Source organism: Emydura macquarii, unplaced genomic scaffold, assembly GCF_026122565.2.
Source record: "Emydura macquarii macquarii isolate MOO-44397 ecotype Brisbane River unplaced genomic scaffold, CSIRO-AGI_Emac_v2 contig_2531, whole genome shotgun sequence".
NCBI lineage: Eukaryota > Metazoa > Chordata > Testudines > Chelidae > Emydura > Emydura macquarii.
This window is the reverse complement of record NW_027132668.1, coordinates 4,248,144-4,269,227: the sequence shown is the minus strand read 5'-3', so window position 1 is coordinate 4,269,227 and position 21,084 is coordinate 4,248,144. Positions and strand designations below refer to the sequence as shown.

At 39.1% G+C, this 21,084-nt stretch overlaps 1 protein-coding gene across 3 annotated transcripts in view; it reads left to right on the top strand.

The window, feature by feature from the left end:
- Window positions 1-21,084, top strand: part of UXS1 (UDP-glucuronate decarboxylase 1) — a 98,604-nt gene that overhangs the window by 43,468 nt on the left and 34,052 nt on the right. For all 3 annotated transcript variants that reach the window (XM_067563610.1, XM_067563608.1, XM_067563611.1), the window contains 2 exons: window positions 14,252-14,356; window positions 16,621-16,680. In XM_067563610.1, coding sequence (XP_067419711.1) covers window positions 14,252-14,356; window positions 16,621-16,680 — 165 coding nt within the window. The remainder of the gene's footprint in view (window positions 1-14,251; window positions 14,357-16,620; window positions 16,681-21,084) is intronic.

Here is a 21,084-nt window from a genome sequence, read left to right as displayed (position 1 = left end):
TGTGTGTGTGTGTGTGTATCCTTCAAGTATTTTTAAATGAGTCTCAGTGGGAATTAGCTTTGCGTTAGTTTCTAGGGGAAGGCTGTGTTGAAGTCCGACTCTTTGATTCCCGAGAGGTAACTAGCATAAGTATGAAGCAACACCCAACTTCTTGGGATGCATCTATCCTTGACTGACAGACACTAGAAGATGGTATAAAAACACAGGTTTTGTTCTGTGAGCATTTTGGCTCAGGGTTATCATTTCAAACGGGAATTGCCTTCACTTTCATATTCATTGACCATAATACCAACAGACAATTTACAGAATTGTAAAACTTTCATTTAAGGTTTTCTGTCTAAATGGAAACAGAGGCCAATAACTTCTTTAATTAAATTAGAACAGCTTATGAGTTTTGCAAATTATTGAAGCAGTCCAGAGAATGTTATCTGGAAATGCACAATACTCTTACAATACTGAGAGGGCAAACCTGATTTATAGTAATTTGAGTTACAGCTTTAAAACACTTCTTAGATGTTTACTCTCTTCAGAATGCTGCTGCCAAGATCCTTATACATCTTGGTAGTTAGGAAGAAAAAATGGCAATCCTGCCTGTTCTGCATGCATAATAAAGACCCTATATATTACTTATGAGAGGGTGGGTTTGCACCTCTGTCCTTGGGATCTAAACAAAGCCATGCTAGTAGATCTGGATTCTATTGGAAGTGATTGAATGGAATTCCAGTATAAATCTATGGGGGGGGCGGGAATAACATACTTGACTTTTTCATAAGTGCATTAAAATCTAGTACTGTTCTGCTGAGACCCCAGATGGCCATGAGGAAAACTGCCATAAAGCAATAGAAACTGAAATGAATGGTGTTCTGCACTACTTATGCACATTATGCTATTTATTAATAGTAGCTCTTTGAATAGCCAAGGATTTCAGTGGACTTTGCAAATATTTATTAAGCCCCACAGAACTCTTGTGGAGTAGATAAATATTATCCCCATACTACAGCAGGGAGTCAACATGAATCAGCAGTCCATTAATGCTTGTGAAATGTGACCCTTCTGTATATAGTCAAGGACTACCATACAAAAAAGCATCCATTACCATTATCTTGGCTTTGTAGTTTTGCAGTATAGAAATGCTTAGTAGTTTGCTTTTTTCCCTCCCATATACCGAAAATAGACCTGGAGAGGCTGCCAACAAAGTCTTCAGCACTTTCCAAACAATGAGTGCATTAGACGCTTTTCATTCCTATAATCACAAATTCTGAGTACTCCATGAATGCGTTGTCATTACAGCAACCACGTAATAAAGCTGATAAAAAGGACACATTTCTCTGGGAGGAAAAACTCACTTGTGTTGCTCAAGAGTTATATTTTAGTCATAAACTTCAGTTAGTAAGATTTTTCTCCTCCCTCAGACTTAATTTGATCAGACTAACCACTTTGCTTTTGAACCATGGTAGAGTGGTTGCACAGTAGGAATTTTGCTAATGGCCTCCAGCACGTCACTGTACAGTCAGGAGCTTTCAGTAAAACAATACCAGTGGGACACTGTTAAAGTGGTAGTCCATTTTAGTGTGACTATTGTGTCTTGGCTGGATATGAAATATGGTCTATTTGCAGAGTGTAATGAAAGGCAATTCCAGAATGACTCTCAAAGATAAGGAGACTCTTCAAAATATAATCAAAGTGCCTGCACTACATAGCATAAAGTAGCTATGGGAAGCAGAGTTCCACATCCCCATGGAAGCTGGTTTAAAATCTTAGATGTTGACTGATGAATCAGTTGTATTCCCAGAGTTATCGGAAGAATCCCTGTGAAAGTCAGACTTGCATGGATGTGTAGTTAACTCAGTCTACCCATTTTTCATAGTTTCAGCCTCGGAACAACTCATGGCAGGACAATTATGGATTTTACATCTCTTTTCTGTAGGTGTATATGAAAGCTGTGGTTTTTTTGGTTTGTTTTCATTTAAAAGACATTGGCCTGCTCTACACTGCTGCACTGGATCGACGGGAGATACGCAAGCTACGTACTGTAGAATGCATATCTCCTGTTGACTTACTTACGCTCCCTTACTGCTGCATCTTCACTGCACTGCACCAACAAGAAATGCCCTTCAGCCAACGCAGCATTATTCTTTTCCGAGGGGTGGAATTACTGCGTCGAATGGAAAGCACTTCCGGGATCAATTGAGCAGGTCTCCACTGGCCATTCAATCGATCCCACTGCATTGATCCATGGAGCTACAGTATAGACATTCCCACTATCAAGTTAAATTTGGACCAAAATTAAAATGGTCTTTAAAAAAAAAAAAATCAACAATAAATATGTATCCCTGTCTGAATTGCACCATGGAGGTGCTTGGATGATGGCATAAAAATGTAGGTAGATAGCATCATTTTAGCACTAAGAAGCTGAAAGTGGAGAAAGCTAAGAGAAATACCAAAAATAAACAGCATATAAATAGTGTGTTGTGACAAATGCTTGGTTTTTAGTTTTTTCACTTAACTGTATATGTATTGTTAGTGGCATAGGTAAATAAATTTATTTATAATTTACTTTTAAGACTGACTCAAAGGACATGTTTAAATTCTATTCAGGTTAATCATGTTCTTAAGTGCTTTGCTTGAACCCTTTTAAATAAGGATTTTAATTCTTTAAGCTGGTGTCTTCAGTAGCTGGGAATTATTATCTTTTGGCAGAAGTTTGAGCTGTTAACTTCATGAATGAAAAATAGCAAATAAATTAGTAGTGCATCTTTATTCCTTTCCTTAGATATTTTCCTAGAACAGCCTGTACCAAAAACAACTGAAATGCCATTGAACTGGTGCAAGATCTGTGTTAAATGCTCTGGAATTTTTCAGGCCAGTTTGTCAAATACAACAGAGTTATAATTGCTTCAATAGTTGCATCCTTATTCAGTTTTCTCCATTCATCCCCCGCCCCCATGTGCCAAATAATTATTTTATTCTGCTTAATAGTTTGTAACTCATTGTTAGGATAGTGATAGGACATCTCAAGGGAGCGTGTGGTACAGTAGGACAAACACAGTCTTTGTTCTGTTTGTGATGGGCTTCTAGGTACTGCTGCAGTACAAATATTTGTTACTCTCAGTTCTCGGAACTATCATTCCATCTTGCTGTATAGGTCACATGTCGAATAAAATTGGCTGTTTTGAGAAATTCCTGCTCCTGGGGCACTGTGGATCAACTCTTGGGAAAAGGTGATTCTCTTGGCTTCTGAAAAGATGTTGACTGTCACCCCAACCTATAGAATCCTATGTTGGGCTGGTATTATGAAATGAAATTGACATTAGCAATGGAGAAAAGTTGCTTATCTTCTTACTTAGGTATATGCTGATTTTCTAAGGCCAGTACAAAGGGGGATTTGAAATGAGAGAAAATGGCATCTCATCTAAGATGAAGAGTGACAATAGCCTATTTCTTAGGTCCCTTTGTGAAAATGTTATACAGGGATAGCCTTAGTCCCTGATGAGTTTGGGTCCATGTAAGATTCAGTGCAGGTAGCAATCTTCTGCTCAGGGGAATCTAGTAGTGGAATAGTGATTGTTGCAAGTCGGGGATCAAAATGAGACCAGCGTGGAATAATGTTGCACTCTGTGTTCAGATGGTGCATGGCTCTAGTCAGTGCTGTTAGTCTCATTTTAGTAAACAAAAAGAAGTACTAAAATAAAAATTTGCATTTTATGGATTGCTATTAGTATGTTTTTACCCATGTATAAAATGATTCTGCTGAAATTTAAAAGGTTTTGATTTCAATATAATTAATACTTTAATGAAAAATAACCTGTGGCTTGCAGTTTTACCACCTCACACAGTACTAACTGTATCTGCACCCATTCTAACCTGGGACTTCCCCTGGCTGAGCTATGTCCGTACTAGACCAACAGTGGGAGGACTGCTAAAATTCTCAGTATAGATGCTGCCTTACAGGGAATTCCATCTACCTAAAGTGCAAGGAATTTCCTGTGTTCCTGACTAAAGTTCATCTTGTTGCTTAATATTTGTGGGCTGGTTTGCTGTGATATAAAACGTTCACTATATTTGTACCTGTATGCTAATATGTGCTGAAGACAGGACCAAAAGATATGAGCCATTGTTGGCTATTTCAGGTAAATTGTTAGATTCTCCCAACTTTGCCTCTTTTTGGAAGGCAGTCACACGACATAAGTGTGAGAAAAGTGGATAGCCTTTAATTACCAAAGGACACCCAAAGGTGTTTCTAAGTCTCATCTTGTTGATCTGCGTCCCAAGTAGACAGGTTGATTACCTTCATTCAGCATTAAAGACATAACTGAAGAGTAAATAATATGTGGGAATTTGGTTTTAGTGTTCCTCACTTGTTGCTGTTTTAATTAAAATCTAAAATGCTAGGCTCTTCTATACTTGATTTTTAAAAATTGGCATAACTGAAGTTTCACTCTAGTTGTTGTTCTTCTGTAAAGATTAGAGAGAAAAGTTATTGTTGGTGCTGATGCTGGCCACTTGTTTTAAAGAGACATTGTCAATTTTAAAAAGAAAATTAAACTTCTTTCTGGAATTATTTTTACCCACTATTGTTACAAATGACCCTTAAGATCACGATGACTGAAAAAGATTTGTTTGTTCCCATTGTACCTTTGACAGCACTTTGTATAGACAGTTTCATTGTTTGTTCTGTTTAATCAGTTCCACTGTTCTTTGTGTGGGTCTTGTGCACCATAGGGAGAGGCAAATGAAAGTATTTAATCATTAAAACTACTAACTTGACAAGGGCACATAGGCCCATCTGACTCTAGTTTTTAAATTGACCAGATTCCAGGTTGAGAAGGTGCCATTTTAAGAATCAGATTTGAAGAACTACTATATCCTTTTGGTTTTCAAAGATGTTATAGAACTTCACACTTTTTGTGGCCTTTTGGCTACAAGTAAAGCTCATGCAAGAGCACCAGTTACAGAACCTTGTTGATCCATGTGGGCATTAAAACACCTTATTCAACCCTTTCTCTGTAAGATAGAATCTTTGGCTTTTCAGCGCAAATCTGATTTGAGAAGTTCATTGTTTTACATATATAGATCATTTAGCTCTAAAAATTTGAATTTTTCTGCGTAGGACCTTGTAATAAGATTTCTACTACAACTCTTAAGGAAAACTTCGATTGGCAGGTATTTTGGCTGTTCTAAACAAAGGTGCAGTCTAAACCCACAAGTTGTACCAGTTCAACTGAAGTCATTTTTTAAAAATGTGTTTAGTTTAGTTTAAATGATGCAAACCCCTCTTCATAAAACTTTAATTGATTACACCTGACTTCTATTGATTTGAAAAATGATCTTGATTAATCCAGTGCAACTTTTGTATGAAGTCTAAATTTATGCTTAATTTAGCGTCTCTCTTTAAAATCAGCTGACAGGTTTATAAGTTTTTATCATTTACACTTATTTCATTCTTCAAAAGACTCTCCTGAGTGCATGTGAATAAACCTTAGACATCTGAAATGACATGCCCTTCCAGTTTTCATTATGTCTGTTGAATCACCATAAATTACCAAAATTAATTACCCAAAGCAATCCATCAATAGTAAACATAAATTCCAGCCTAAGCCCTTTTCCCAGACTTATCTGTCTAGATTTCCGACCTTATGACCAATCTGTCCCTAGCTACCTCTGGTTGGCGAGCCACTTCCATCTGCCATGTTCAGGGTACCCAGCCAGGTTCCCGCACCTGCTAACAGTGGGTCAACAGCAAACATCTGCTGTTCTTTTGTATAGATCTTTCACTGTTGTTCTTTTATAGCTCTGACTTGAGTACTACAGTGCTTGGATATACGTGAGCATATGGGCTTTAAGGTTACATCTGCTTATGGTACCAAAGTTACCAGCCTGGTTCGGTATATTGCATAGTTGACCTGCCATGTTGAGTTTGTCATAAAGGAGCATGGCAAATTCAGAGTGTTTGCTGCATTTGTAATATGTAATCCTGTGACTACAGTCTAGGTCCAGCTTGGAGTCATGGAAAATGAACATTATGGAAAGGATAGAAACATGTTTAAATAGTGAAGTGCTTGGAAGAAGGAAAATGGAGCTAAAAAGGCAGCCATATTTGTCTCACGACGCTGAGTTTGCAGGCTGGTTGGCTCATTTACATTACACTATATGGATGGCATCCACAAATTACTTTTATCTTTTATCCTCCAAAATGGTTCAGTTGCCTGCATCTGTAAATGTTTTGAAGGACAAGTGGCCTAAAGCCACCTGTTCTAAAGATGTCCTCCTGTATAAAGGGGGAGGGAGCCTGGAGTTGGCTGCTTTCCCATTCATCTGACCTGATAAGGAAACCATCTGTCCCATGGCAAATACCCAATCATCCTTTCACCTGTTACCCCTGGTCTTGCTGAATCTTTTGTATAATATTATCACTGTCTGCAAAAAAAAGTAGCACTGTATGTTGTGCAGAAACATTCACTCCTCCCTGGGAAGTGAAGCAGTTGTTACGACAAGCAATTCAGGGCTGCTTTTCTTCTTCCAGTCCACATTTTCCTGTGATGCTGCTGCAGCAGCTAACAACTGGAGAAAAAGAATCAGAAGGGAAGGGAAAAAATGAAGGAGACATTGCTTTCTTTGTGTGCTTCTGTTGCACTTGTTCTCTGTTGGGAATGAGATTGGGTCATTGAAAAGTTCTCTTTTGTTTTCATATGGTTTACTCTTTTGTTAGAATTTGACAGTTGTGGATAAGTATCAGCTCAAGTGTATCTTCATTCAGTCATGCTAAGAAAGGAAAGTTCACTCTTAGTGATCCACTGTTCTAAACATTAATTTATCATTATAATGTTAAACTTGTAGTAACTGTTACCTATGGCACATTACAGCTATATCTTTTCAGAAACATAGACACTGGTCATCCAACAGAATATTATTCAGTAATAGTTACATTTATCTGGATGTTAGAAATGTCTTTAAAATGATGCCATTGTGACAGATACTTTGTGATATTTTAGTGAACTAATCTTAGAATGAAATGGCAAAAACAGCCTCTGGGCTGTAAGAGTTGAAGGGAGATTATGTATCTAAAGTCCTGATGGGGTCTTTCAGATCCTCTCAATATTTGGGTCCTGTCTGCCACAAAAATAAGACAATCAGCAAAATCATTGGGATTTATTAAATTTGGCCTAAAATAATTTTATACATTAAATAACCTGATCATTTTTAATAGTGGTTTTAGGTAGTAAGTGAAATTTAAACCTGATATCTGTTTCCCCTCTGAATTTTCCCCATCATGGAAATGCACTAACTTGTTGCTTTTATTTCTAACACACAAATCAATGCCAAAAACAACCCTGCATTTATATTCCCCTTAATATTTTGTATTTGTTGTTATTAAAAAACTTATAGTATGGTAGCTCCCAGAGGAACTTATCAGAATCAGGAACATTTATGCAGCTGTCATGGAAAAAATAGGAGTATCCCAGCCCTAGAGGCTTTGTGGTATAAAACAGGCAAAAAGTTGGGGATGGGGATGTAGTTCACAAGGAAATGAATGTCTCTGATTGTCACAGGTAGTTCCATGCCCAGCTCATGTTGGAAATCAATGGGAATTGGAATTCAAAAATCAATCCTTATGGTGAAAAAAGGCACAGCTTTGTGAATTATGAGTTTTTATTTAACTTTTGAGGTCTAGCTAGTGTGAGAAGTAATGGCAGGAAAAAGAGGTAAGCGTAAGAAAAGGAAAGGAAATCAGAGGAGAAAGGAAAGTCATATCTCCTCACCTGTCTAGCCATAAGTGTCCTGTAAGCATCATGGTAAAAGTCGGATATAAAGTAGTAAGTATGGAAATGTGTACACGGCAGTAAAAGACCTGCTACAGGGCTTCAGCTGGCCCAGGTCAGCTGACTCAGGCTCGCAGGGCTAGGGCTGTGGATCTGAAAATTGTAGTGTAGGTGTTTGGGCTCACGCTTGAGCCTCGGCTCTGAGATCCCGCGAGGAAGGTGGGTCTCGGAACCCGTGCTGCACCCGAACCCAAATGTCTACCCTGTGCTCAAGCCTCTCAAGCTCAGGTCAGCTGACATGGGCTGTACGACTTTGTGCTGCTGGTTTTTTATTGCTGTGTAGACCTACCCTCAGATTTCTACATCTTCATGCAGTTTGTTGTGAATGATGAGCGTAACTGCCATCAAAAAGCATTGGATAATATCTGATTACTAGGATCCATTTCAAACTAGAGCATTTATACATATCTTAAACATGAGTAGGTTTACAGCCAGATAGGAAGAATAAGTTTATTCCAGCAGATTTTTTTAACTGTTATATATTGACACACTTAGGCTAGAGAAACATGCAGAGATTTGAGGGATAAGGTTGGTTAAATATTAGGCCTTGCCAACCATGACAGTGTTTTTAAGCTTTGCTATCAAAGCATATTTATCTTGAGAGAATATAAGATTTAAAGATGAAAGAAATACTTGTGTTTTGGGGGCTTTTATCCACTTTAAAGTCTTAGGTTGCTTAAAGGGTTATTGAAAAGTAGTAAATTCATCCCCTAAAGGTAAATCAAATCACTTGTGTACTCCATTGCATTGCACTGTTAAAAAAGCAGAATGGCAAAAGAGAGGCCAGTATAAAAGTAGCACGTTTGGTTTGTCAGGCAAAACTCTAATACTCAGAGTCTGGGAGACTGTTCTTTCTAACAGGGACATGGATTGTTCTGACACTTTTACATTGTTGTATGCAGGTTAGTTGTGGCCGTGTTAATCCCAGGATATCAGAGACACAAGATGGGAGAGACAATGTTTTATTGGACCACCTTCTGTTGGTGAGAGAGACAAGATTTTGAGCCACACAGAGCTCTTTTTAAGCTTGTGTCTCTCACCAACAGAAGTTGGTCCGATAAAAGATATTGCCTCACCCATCTTGTCCCCATTTTTATATTGTGTCTCTCAACCTCAGCTAGCTGATTTTATATTCTGGCCTCCTAGTTCTAAGCCTGATTGGCAGCAGTCATGCAGCGGTAGAACATAATTAGCTTTGAAACTTACACTGTTTTAAAGAGGAACTATATTTAAATTAGACCTGTTTTACCCATTAAGGTAGTAGTAAAATGGCTAATTCTGTACTAGAATTGTTGGGCTTGAGTTGGCAATTTGCATATTGGGTCAAACCAGTGATAGCCCGGTAGCCTGTCTTACGACAGTGGCGAATTCCAGATGCTTCAGAGGCAATGAACAGAGCACGGCAATAATCGAGTGATCCATCCCGTCATCCAGCCCCACCTTCTGGCAGTCAGAGGTTTAGGGATACCCAGAGCATGGGATTGCCTCTGTCACCATCTTGGCTAATAGCCATCAGTGGGCCTAACTTTTACGAACTTCACTCATTTTTTTTTTTAAACTCAGTTATACTTGTGGTCTTCATAACATCCTCTGGCAACGAGTTCTACAGGTTGACTATGTTGTGAGAAGAAGTCCTTCTTTATGTTTCTTTTAAAGCTGCTGCCTATTAATTTCATTGGGTGGCCCCTGATTCTTATGAAACTTTGCCTATGGCAAGACTTCCAATGTGGGGTGCCTGTGAAGCACAACAGTGCTACGGATTGGGAAGGGATTGTGAACTGGCTCTGTTTGTGTCTTTGCCTGTGTTTGAGGGGAAGGGTTGGTGGATGGGTGTGTGCTCGCTTTTGTTGCTTTACAGTGTTGTGAAGAATGCCTAGAAAGATGTGTTCTGCTTTTTTATTAATATTTTTAATTGAAATTCAGGATTTGTCTATCCCATTTTTGCTGGAAGTTTCAGTGAAGAACTAAGGCCATGTCTACATTACAAAGTTAAGTTGACTTAATTTAAGTCAACATTCTGCCATTGCATTAATTAAGTTAGTCAGGCATTTCCACACCACGATCATTGTTCGGTGGAGTGCATCCTCACTAGCTGCGCTTGCATCGATACACAGAGCAGTGCACTGTGGGTAGCTATCCTACAGTGCAACTAGCCACAAGGGGTTTTGGGAACGGCTTGCAAAGCCTCATGGGACCAAAACATTGTCATGGGGGGGAATGGGAACATGGCTTCGACTTCCCATGATGTAGTTTCCTTCCTTCCTATCCTGATATCAAAAGCAAACAACGCATAATTTTTCGTTCTTTTTTTCAAAAGCCTGGCTTAGCCATGTGTTCTCTACAGCCCGAGAAGCGTGGACCACGCTCAGCTGTGCACTTGTGAGCATTACAAACACCTCTTGCTTTATTCTGCAGTCTTTCCATAGCCAAAAGAAGAGCTTCTGTGCAGAACATTACGGTGATTCAAGTAGCCCTGCTGCAAGCCAGAGAATGAAACAATTCCTGGTTGCTGCTGGCAGTCGTGCAGCAGCTGAACATGGTCGAGCTGTTTCTGGTCCCCGGGAAACAAGCACTAATGCTGGGATTGTATCATTATGCAGCTATGGGATGTTGAGCAGTGGCTGCAGAACTTTTAAATGCAGAAGGCCACTTTCCAGGAACTTTGTGCAGAGCTTTCCCCACTCTGAAGCGCAGCAACACTAAAATGAGACCTGCTCTGACAGTGGAGAAGAAAGCAAGTGAGGGACCTGGAAATCAGCATGGGTGAGGGATCACATGCTGTATTGTTTGTGGTATGATCACTTGTAAAGAAAACTTCTACTGTCTCCCCTAGGAGACCCTATGCGATATCAGTCTCCTGAGGGTAACAGTGGTGGCAAGGGAGCAGATGCTGCAAGCATCTGGGTACAGACTGGTCCTTAGGTTGCTATGCTGTGTATGCACTGCAATAATCAGCAGAGTTAATACTGGAGTGGCATGAGAAAGTGCTGGAAGAAATAAGGCAGTCCTCCTCAGGAACCTTCTGCAAAGGATTGCAGAGTATTTCCAGGAAAGTTTCCTGGAGATCTCCATAGAGGATTCCCAAACCATCCCACTGCACATAAGCATTTTTCCAGGGGAAATGGAGCGGCCACTGGGGTAGCAGATATCCACTGCACCTCACTTTTTCTTCATATTACATACAAGATATAAGAACATGTAACCCCTACAATTTGATTGAAATTACATACTCACCAGAGGTGCCTTCCCCAGCATCATGGTTGGCCACTATGCTATCCTGTGACCAGCTGGACTGCTCTGGGGTTAAAAATAACTCCTGGCGCTCTGGGAGAATGGATCCCCACTCGTCTGTCGCCCATTCTCCCTACTCCTCCAAAATGTCCTCCTCGTTGTTGCTTGGGGTGGCCCAGGACTCTGGCCACCAAGAACCATATGCAGCTCATTGTAGAAGCGGCACATCTGTTGTGCAGAACCAGAACAACTGTTCGCTTCCCTAGGCTTCTGGTACACTTGCTGAAGATTTTTTATTTTCATGCAGCACTGCTGCATGTCCTTGGTGCATCCCTTCTCCATCATGCCCCGCGTGATCTTTTCATAGATGTCCATGTTTCTTCGGCTGGATCGGAGTTGTGCCTGCATAGACTCTTCTCCCCACAGACCGATAATATCCACTACCTCCTCAGACAGGAAATGGGAATTCAAAATTTCTTGGAGGAACAGGGGAAGGACTGTTTCATGTGTACATGTACTGTGCAGCGTAGTTGAAAACAATCTTCAGAGTAGTCACAGTAGAGCATTGTGGGACACCTCCTGGAGGCCAATTCAGTGGATTTATACAACACTGCGTCTACACTGCCTCTCTGTTGACCCATCATCATCAATTTAGATGCTACTCTTATGGAGGTGGAGTAATTAAGTCGACATTACAGGTGAGTTAGGTCGGTGGAAGGGATCTAGTAGTGTAGACTCCTATGTTGTTAGGTCGATGTAAGGTGGCTTCCATTGACCTAAGTTTGTAATGCTGCAGCTGTGGAAGTTAAACCCAAATGAAGAGTGAGATTTATTCTCTGTCCAAAGAGTGCATTTTATTTTGTAGAGGTGTTTTTTACTATCACCTTTCTAGTATAAACACCTGATTAAACAGTTTGAAGAAGAGCCCTATTAGAACTTCAACACCCTCACCCTTCAGTTAAAGATTGATAGCTTTACAACATAACACCACATCATTAGATCATCAGCTAAACAGCAACCACATTTGATCCATCTGATATTTTAAGGTTTAAAAACAAGCAGGTTTTTAAAAAATTAAGCTTTGCTCACACATCATAAAGAAGCAAAAAAGGCATGACACTCTGTTTTGTACACTTTTAAATAACCTTTAACTGTTTTCTTAGATGTCCTAATAGGAGATCTGTTTCTTTCATCTCTAAATTGAACTCATCTCATTTTTTTTGGCATCCTCTGTACATGCAGTCTCTTTTTAAACAAGAAAAAGATAGTGCTCTGAACATACTGTGGTGAGAGACACTAGAAAAATGCCTCTCTGCTGTGTATGTACCCTTTATTACAGTGCAACGTTATGAAAAGCTTGTGAACCTGGTTTTGTTGGATTATTCACGTTGGGTTTCACAGGCATCTTCGGTTAAGGCTAAACCTACTTTTTTTTTTTATTGCTAACAAACCATTTTTTCCATCGGCTCCAGTCTTCAAACTCCTGTTTCATGCAATGAAAGCTGTAACCTTATTAGATAATCTCTTGTCTTAAGAAACCCCCCAGAGTATCCTTGTGCCATTTCTCTAGAAAAATCACTTACTCCATTAAGAACTAGTCTTTGTTGGTCCCTTGAAAGGTCATATATGACAGATTTTGCTGTATTGAACAACCAGTTACAGGTTTTCTTCTGTTCCTTTGCTTGTGCTTCTATTACACTTTCTCTCCTGAGCTGGCCATTATCTTACAATTTCTGAAATGAATAGGTGCTGACTTCTCTGATATATAAGGATTCAAATACCCAACCCACAAAAAAAACGTATGGACACTGTGGAATCCAGCTTGCATCACTTTGTCTCTTCACTATTCAGAATCATGGTCAGATAGCCTATCAGATCATTAACAGGAGACCTACGCTGAACAGGGTCATGCATAATTGATTCTGTTTATCTTATCTACATAAGTCTCTTGACCCACCTTACCAGAAACTACTAACACTGCATGTTTTGGAAATGGATTATTAGTGACCACAACTGTACCTGTAGGATGTGCAGGTGTTTAATCTCAATTTGCCATTTACCTGGCAAGTAGCCATATTTTTGGTTCCTTACTCAGGTTAACAGGTAGGTCAAGGTAGGTAGGGCTTTCTTATTTTTTGTAGCACCATGGTTATGCTGTACATAAGAACTTAAAGTCTGGTATAGGGGTGTGACAAAAATGAAAGTTAAACTAGGATTTTGATGTAGCAAGAGGTATTGCTAGTGTCTAGTGGTTAAGGCAGGAATTGGGAGTTAAGACTCTTGGGTTCTGTCTTGACTTCACCTTTGATTTACTGTAAGGCCACTTAGCTTTTGTTGCACTAGGTTTTATCCAGTTAATCAATGGCTATAGTAATATTTATTTTCAAAGGATGTTGTGAAACTTCATTGATGCTTGCAAGATGCCTTCAGATCACCTGGTGAAAAGCACTGCATAAATTTAAAACATAGTACTGTTCCATATGAAGTTCACTTGCCAGGTACAATAAGGAAGATTAATGTAATTTTGACCCTAATGAAACAAAGGCAAATATTGTCCTACATATCTTGACAGTTAAGGTTTTTCTCAAAGTGTGGTTATCCTCAGTATATGAACATGATGTTAAAGATTATTAATGCACTGCTATAAAATTTAAACAGTTTACAAGTCAAAACAAGATTTTTTTTTCCTATTCTAACAGTAAAACCAAAGGCTCCTCCTAGTTTCTGAAAATAATGCTGCTATTTTTGCTTATATCATTAAAAACGGTATGAAACCGGAAGTTATCTTGAAAACTTGATGGTGTAACAGACGGAATACAGTACAGTTTGCTCCTCTGCAGCTATTGTATGTGTTGACTCTGCAGTGCTAGCAGCAATAAAATGTTTTCTTTATAGACTGACTATGCATCCTGAAAATACACCGGAGCATCTATATATCTGTTAACAAGTGCTGACAGTGTTGCTATAATTCAAAATCTAAATTTCTGTTTAACTCTAAAAGTTTATTTTGCTCTGCTTTTTACTATGGATTTGCATGTATGATCTCTGTAGATAACAATGTGTTAGGAACTAGAGTTTGACATTAGAAGACAGATACATGGAAGGTGAAGAGTTCACTAATAAGGCATTGATTGCAGTGGTAGTTTACTGCTTTTTTAATTGTTTACTATATTGGGATTTTTTTCTCCATTATCTCATAGTGGACCAGATCTATCATCTAGCATCTCCAGCTTCCCCTCCAAATTACATGTATAATCCTATCAAGACATTAAAGACCAACACTATTGGGACATTAAACATGTTGGGTGAGTTGAAATATTTTTTTTTTTACTGCATTCATTTTGCTTGAAACACTCAGAACTGCTAACAACAGTTGGGCTCAAAATTGAGTTCCACTTAAGCTTTAAGGTCTTGATTCACTATGGTACTGAAGCACAGGTTTAATGATAGGCAAACGAGTAGTCCATTAAAGTTGAGTATGAAAAATCAAAGGACTGCGTACATTCTTAAAGTTACGTACGTTTCAGTATTTTGTTGAATCTGGAGCATAGCCATCTATACTGAGGTGATTCTACCCTATTATACCATGTAAGATTGAGTTTATTAAACAGTTTGTTTACTAGCATGGTAGAAAAAAATATTCAAATTACTGTTATTCTAGAAGTTTAAATTCGGTGTTTTTAAATGAGTTTAAAATCTGCAAACAGAGCTATCGTTAATATTGAAGTGTACTTCCCTCCCCTTCATTCTCTATCTCTGTCTCGCTTATTAGTATGGCACTTGTCCTCAGGATAACTCCAATATATTTTTGTTCATGTTGGATTAAAAACAGAATTGGAAAGGAAGGGTTAATATTTTCCTAATGCTAAACAAAGATACCAACAGCTATTCTAGGGCCAAGAGCGAGCCTTGCTTATCTGGCAAGTGGGAAGGAGGAGTTGGGTGAGGAAGGGGGGAATGAGTCAAAAAGAAAAGAAAAAAATTAAAATTTTTCTTGAAGCCCCATTTTCTTCTAGGATGTTTACCTCTTCATGTGAATATTTCAGCTGAGGCCATTTACAGACAGCACGTAAATGTTGACTATGGGAGCCAACCAGACTACAAGGAATTTCATATTCATAGCCCAGTTATTGAGTAATATCTATGAAGCAATTATGCAAATCAGACACACACAGTGCAGGGAATTGTACAACTTGGGGGAAAGGCTGCAGTTATGTCTCAGTGACCATGGAACATCCCCGCCTTCAGAATGACATCTCAGTATAATGAATGTTAAGTGTGTAGAATTGAAATAGCTCCATTAAAACCAAAAAATTAGTATTGGTACCTCCCATTGTGGCTATCTCTGCCCCAGCCAATTCTGAGAGGACATTTGAATTCTGTGCTGCTGCTGGTCATACACAGTTTTGGGACAAATTCTCAGCTATATTAATTTGTATTTAGTGCAGCTGAGAGCCAGAGGGTATGGAGGCAGCAGTGTGGCTTCAAGCCTGTTATGTATCTGCCCCTTTACATACTAGTCTTGATTCAGTTGTGAGCTGCTCTAGCTTGTACTGGTTCCCAGTGACCTCCAGGGTTTTTTAAGGTAGTGTGTGATTGGTGGGGCATGAGGGCCCCTTGGCTCCACTTCTTTTCCCCAAGCAGGATTTGCTGCACTGGGCACAGTGTAGGGAAGAAGATGGTCTTTAAAAGGTACTGTGGCAATTCTGTGCCATCAGATAGTCCCCCTAAACAGGGGAGATATTTCTTTCACTCACTCTGCCATCTTGAGGATCAATGTGCTAGCAGAGCAGTGCAAAATCTTCCTTACACTTGGCAGAATCAAGCCCACTGCTTTCAGTTTTCAGAGGAGCTACAAAAGTCGAATTTAACTGGGAACATAACAAACTTTTCTCCTCAACCGGATATTATTTCCACTTAGTTCCCACCCAGCTTCCTAGTGATGTATGGCCCTTGTTTCCAGCCCCTGTGGTTCACAGGATATCAGACTATAAAACAATAGCTGTTCCTTTGGGCTAGCAGTGCTTTTTTGGCCCTGATCCAGGTCTTTAATATAGCAACTTTTTACAGTAATTATCCATTAGAACAACTTACCAATGGTTGTGGTGGATTCTCCATTACCGGCAATTTCTAAATCAAGATTGGATGTTCTAAAAGATATTCTTTAGTTCAAACAGGAATTAATTCAGGGAAGTTTTTTGACCTTGTGTTATGCAGGAGGTCAGACTAGATGAACACAGTTGTTCCTTCTGACCTTGTAATCTATGGAAAAAAGATCCTGCACTTTGGTTCAATGTAACTTTTAATCCATGAAATAAGTATACGTAAGATCTAGCAATTAGCTAGCCGTGTGATGTGAGTAGCAGCAGGAAAGCTCAGTTGTGTTCCTTCCTGCTTGAAGTTGAGTACTATAGACTTGGAAAAAAAGAGACTAGATCTAAAAAATACTGAGGGAAGTCCTGAATTCTCCTCCTTCATGGACAAAGTGGGTCCAAGTAAAGCAATGAACGTAACTGAAAGTCTCTTGTATTTGCTAAAATTCACTGTTCTCTTTTTTCTGAATGTTTAGGATTAGCAAAACGTGTTGGAGCGCGGCTTCTACTGGCCTCCACCTCTGAGGTGTATGGAGGTAAGACATGAGCATAGCCGTAGTATATATGGTGTGACTAATCAAGGAGGATTTACAGTAACTTCCTGTGGATGGTGAATGGCAGCATCAAATATTTGCATAGTTGTCATATCTTGGACTTCTTTGTTAGCTTTCCTCTTAATGTTTAAAATATAGATAACATTCACTTTAAGGCCCCTTTGCACTTCCAGAGCAGAGTATATAAACCCAAGTGTAAATGAGTGTTATATGTAAGAACTGACCTATATAGCGTTCTTTGTAATAAAGGAATCTTAGCTGTAGTTCCTAAAAGTTGAACTCCAGAGGCCATAGTGGGAATGCATTGGAGGGAGACAGGTAGCAAGGTTGACTCATGTTCCCGAGACTGTTTCAACACTGAATTATTATAATGATTAAGCAGCATCAATGATGTGTTCAATGCTGAACAAGAGACAGATAAAGCCACAGTCCCTGCTCTATAAGAACATACAAAGTAAATGTCTGTCTCCATTGGAAAATGACCTACTGGCAACATCATTTTCAGCAGTGAGCCTCTTGCTACTTCCTGCCTTCCCCTCTTTAAATCATGTTGAGAATTACTTAACTAGTGCAGATACAGCAAAATGCTATTTGGCACCATCAAGGACCATGATTGGCCTTGTCTGTGCTAGAGAAACTTTCTCGAAATATACCCACTAGTTCTATCCACGAGTACTAGCAATATTGGAAGCCTTGGTATAGATAGAGGGATTGCCAGTTGTTACAGGCATTTTCAACATTGAGTTGGTCTAGCTAATGTGGAGTTGCTAGTAGCTGAGCACTCTCTAAATATCTTTTCATTTGAACTTCTCCACATTTCTTCTAGAAGGAAAGAATGAGATGTGCTCTTTTTATTCCCCTTATGTTTACTTTTTTGGATAGAATAACTTCAGGCAGGCAGGTGCACCACAAATATCACAAGCAAGAGTTCCACCAATGACTAGTCAGTCTCTGCAAATGGCTTGACTCCATCTCATCTCACATTCCTTCCTATATCTCTGTTATGCAAGAGTCAGCTGCTTCAGGGAAAAATGCTGGCCCAGGAGATGCTTCCTAACCCAACAAGAATCCATATTCTCTCTTCCGGAAGATGGAACATGATCACAGGCAGAACAAGCATACCAGTTCCAGAGTAGCATCTCTCCCCAGCAACCTGACTGCTGCAGGGGAAAACTTAAAAGAAACATAGATTGTCAGACTCTGTTATTTATAAAATCCAGTCAGGCAAAGGGATCTACCTCCTTCATACAGTAGGTTTAACTAAATGGAAAAGATTTGTTTTTTAGTTCTTAGCAAAATAAACAAACCCTTTGAAAATGTCCTTTAGCTGTTTCCATTTCTTACCGAGGTTCTCAAACTGTGCTCTGCAGAGTGCTTCCAAGTGATTGGCAGAGTTGTTTCTGTCAGAATGGTGAAGCATTTGCATGAATTAAAGCTGCATTGTAACTTGTAGCACAGCCCAGGACCCTCAAGTTTTCCACAGGCTTTTATGATCAGCTCAAATATCTCTGCACCTTGCACGTACCTGGGATCTTTTCATTGTCAGATGTTTCATTTGGCATAAATTTAACTATGATAGAATCTGAGAATAGCTTAAAAATGAGAGTGGTAGCAAACCTACAGGGGAACAGAACTAAAACTCAGTGGCCTTGAGAAAGTGGAGCAGTGGGGGGCAGCAGGCTAACAGTAAGAATTTTGTAATATTATGTAAACTTTAAACCCAAGGATCAGAAAAACATAACATAGATAAAATGGAGGTTGTAATAAAACAACTGTGTCATGTCTATTTTATCCTGCCCTAATTATAATGTTTCTTTATGTAATCAAGCTCTATAGTTGTAGCAGAGATGGTGTAGAACTGGGCTTGGGACTTGAGAAGGGAGAAAAGGAGAAGGTAGTCCATGCTAGGTCTCCATTTTAAGAGGTCGGGTGGAATTTTTAAAAGCAATTAAATGACTTAGGACTGCAAATTCCATTAACTGTCAGTGGGACATTTTCTCATAAATCACTTGGATACCTTTGAAAATCCATTCTTAATCTGTAATCTACAAAGGTTCTTGAACCATTATCTTTTGACATGCTCTATGAATTATGGCTGAGTATATTTTACATCAGTATCTGCCTTTTGTGAAGTTACTAAAAAAATTAAATTTCCCATGAAATTCTGCCATAGAGGACAGTTTTAATTTGTTAGAACCTTAGCTTGGAACAATAGGTGAACTATAAATACAAGGCAACTTTTCTTTTTATACAGCGTCCTTTATAGAAAGCAACAAAATGTTATAACATGACGAAGACAATATTGTAGCTCCTGGCAGAGGAGGCATTCTAATTATAAGCCATTATTTGGTGGTGTCTTAACACTTTTTTACAAAAGGAGGTTTGAAATCCAGCAACAGATGAAGAAAATAATTAGTCCTATGGGCAGTGTCAGTGCAACTGTTTATTTTCAGTATATCTGACCTCCCAGAATGTTGTTTCCTTGGATGCTTACAGCAAATCTGGAACTGACCAGATTTCTTCCAAGGAGCTAAAGTTCAGTCTCACCATATGCCAGCCAGCTCTAGAGATGAATGATTAATACCATTTGAACACTAACTTTCAAATACTACTAACCATTCATTTTTAAATTGAATAAACTAGTTCTTTAAAATGAATTTATTGGATATTGATCCATAAAACTCTTAGGACCTTTTATAGTAGACAGTAAAAGCTTCAGGATCTGTGCTGGTCTCTCCTCCAGCAGAACTCTCTTGACGTTGATCCAGGACAGTAGCATCCAGAATGCAATCAGCCTTGGAGAGAACTGTAATTTTCAATCCCTGCCTATGTAAATAAGCATATTCATATCCAAATGAAATTGTTTCCACTTTCAGTCATGCTGCTCCATAGCGGTAATGAGTATCTTGAGAATTGGGCACAACTGATGTTGTGATCTGCTTTGTACTTGAAGATCAGAATAAGAGTATAAGAGATCTGTAACATCCCTCTTTTTTTCCCTCCAGTACACTTCCTGGGTTGTACCACTTACTGCTGAGCAGTGCTAAGCATTCTGGGATTTATAAGTAATTTTTCACAGGTCACCAAAGAAACTAGGGGAAGCCAGTTTTACAAATGAAAAAGATAACTCCAATCTAATGTGTGTGTTTAATATTCAGGATAAATAGTATCAGTGAAAAAGATGCTTCCAGAGACGATACCTTTCGTCCAGCCTGGAATGCTTGTCAAACTTCATAAAAAGAGAATTTATTTCTGGGCATGGCAGCAAGACTCTGCTTTTACAATTAATGGTTGCTTACTAGGAAAAGCTGAGGGCAACAGAAACTTCAAGGAACTTGTAAGTGGCATGGAGGGGATTCTGGCACTGAATTAAATATTCAATCGTGGTGATGCTGGTATTGACAGCTGTCTGTTATATATGACTAAACTGACTGTTTTTGATGTTGTTCTGGCCTGGCCTGCTGATATTTGTATTTCAGCTTGCATTTGATGTGATGGGAAGGCAGGCATGATTGTCCAGTAGCATCACAGGGTTCTCTTTACCTTGTCAAAGTTGTCACTCAGCAACTCTTGAGTTCTGCCACCATCATCCAATCTATTAAACCTGGCCTACTCCTCCAGGCACATTATACCAGGGTGTTGCAGGAACACAGAAGAGCCTAAAAGCAAGCCAAAGCAGTTTGTAACTTTTTTTGTATGGGGATAGTTTAATTTTCCCCGAACTCCCGATAAAGCACATTACCCTTTCCCTCACTCAGCTACCTCTGCTTTGTCTAGATCCACTCAGAATCATTTTGGCTGAAAAAAAACCTCTCTGTGCCACTTGCTGATCCCAGAGTCTCCAGCTCTGAGAAGAACAAGGCACGCACAGCATTTTTGTTTACAATGCTGTCCCTCACCTTCACCGAACCAGATACTTTGACATGTCTAGATCTCCACCTCCTGCCTCCTTTTTTCCCCCATCTCCTTTTTAAATGCCAGAATGTCTTAGCTTGTTTTTCAAACTAAATAGAAATTGGCAATGAACTCTAAATAACCTATAATCTCTTTATTAAATAATCTTCTATCAGAATCTTGTTTGTGTGTCTAGAGTTATTCCATCTTTAAGGGCCATTTCCAGACAAACATTCAATTCACCCTGCTGTGAGTAATAGCTCTTATAAGGAGATGTAACCAGTGAGGTGGCAGTTGCTGCTCTGTTTGTTTAATATGTTCAATTTGGGGATTTTATAGATTCTCAGATTGTCCTTGATAGTTATCCTTTGGGGTTCTATTTGAAACGTCTGTTGGAGTGAAAGATATTGGAGTTTAATGTTTAAAAATTAGATACATTATTTAAAGGAGAATTGTTAACACTGTACATAATAAAACAAGTTATATTGAAAG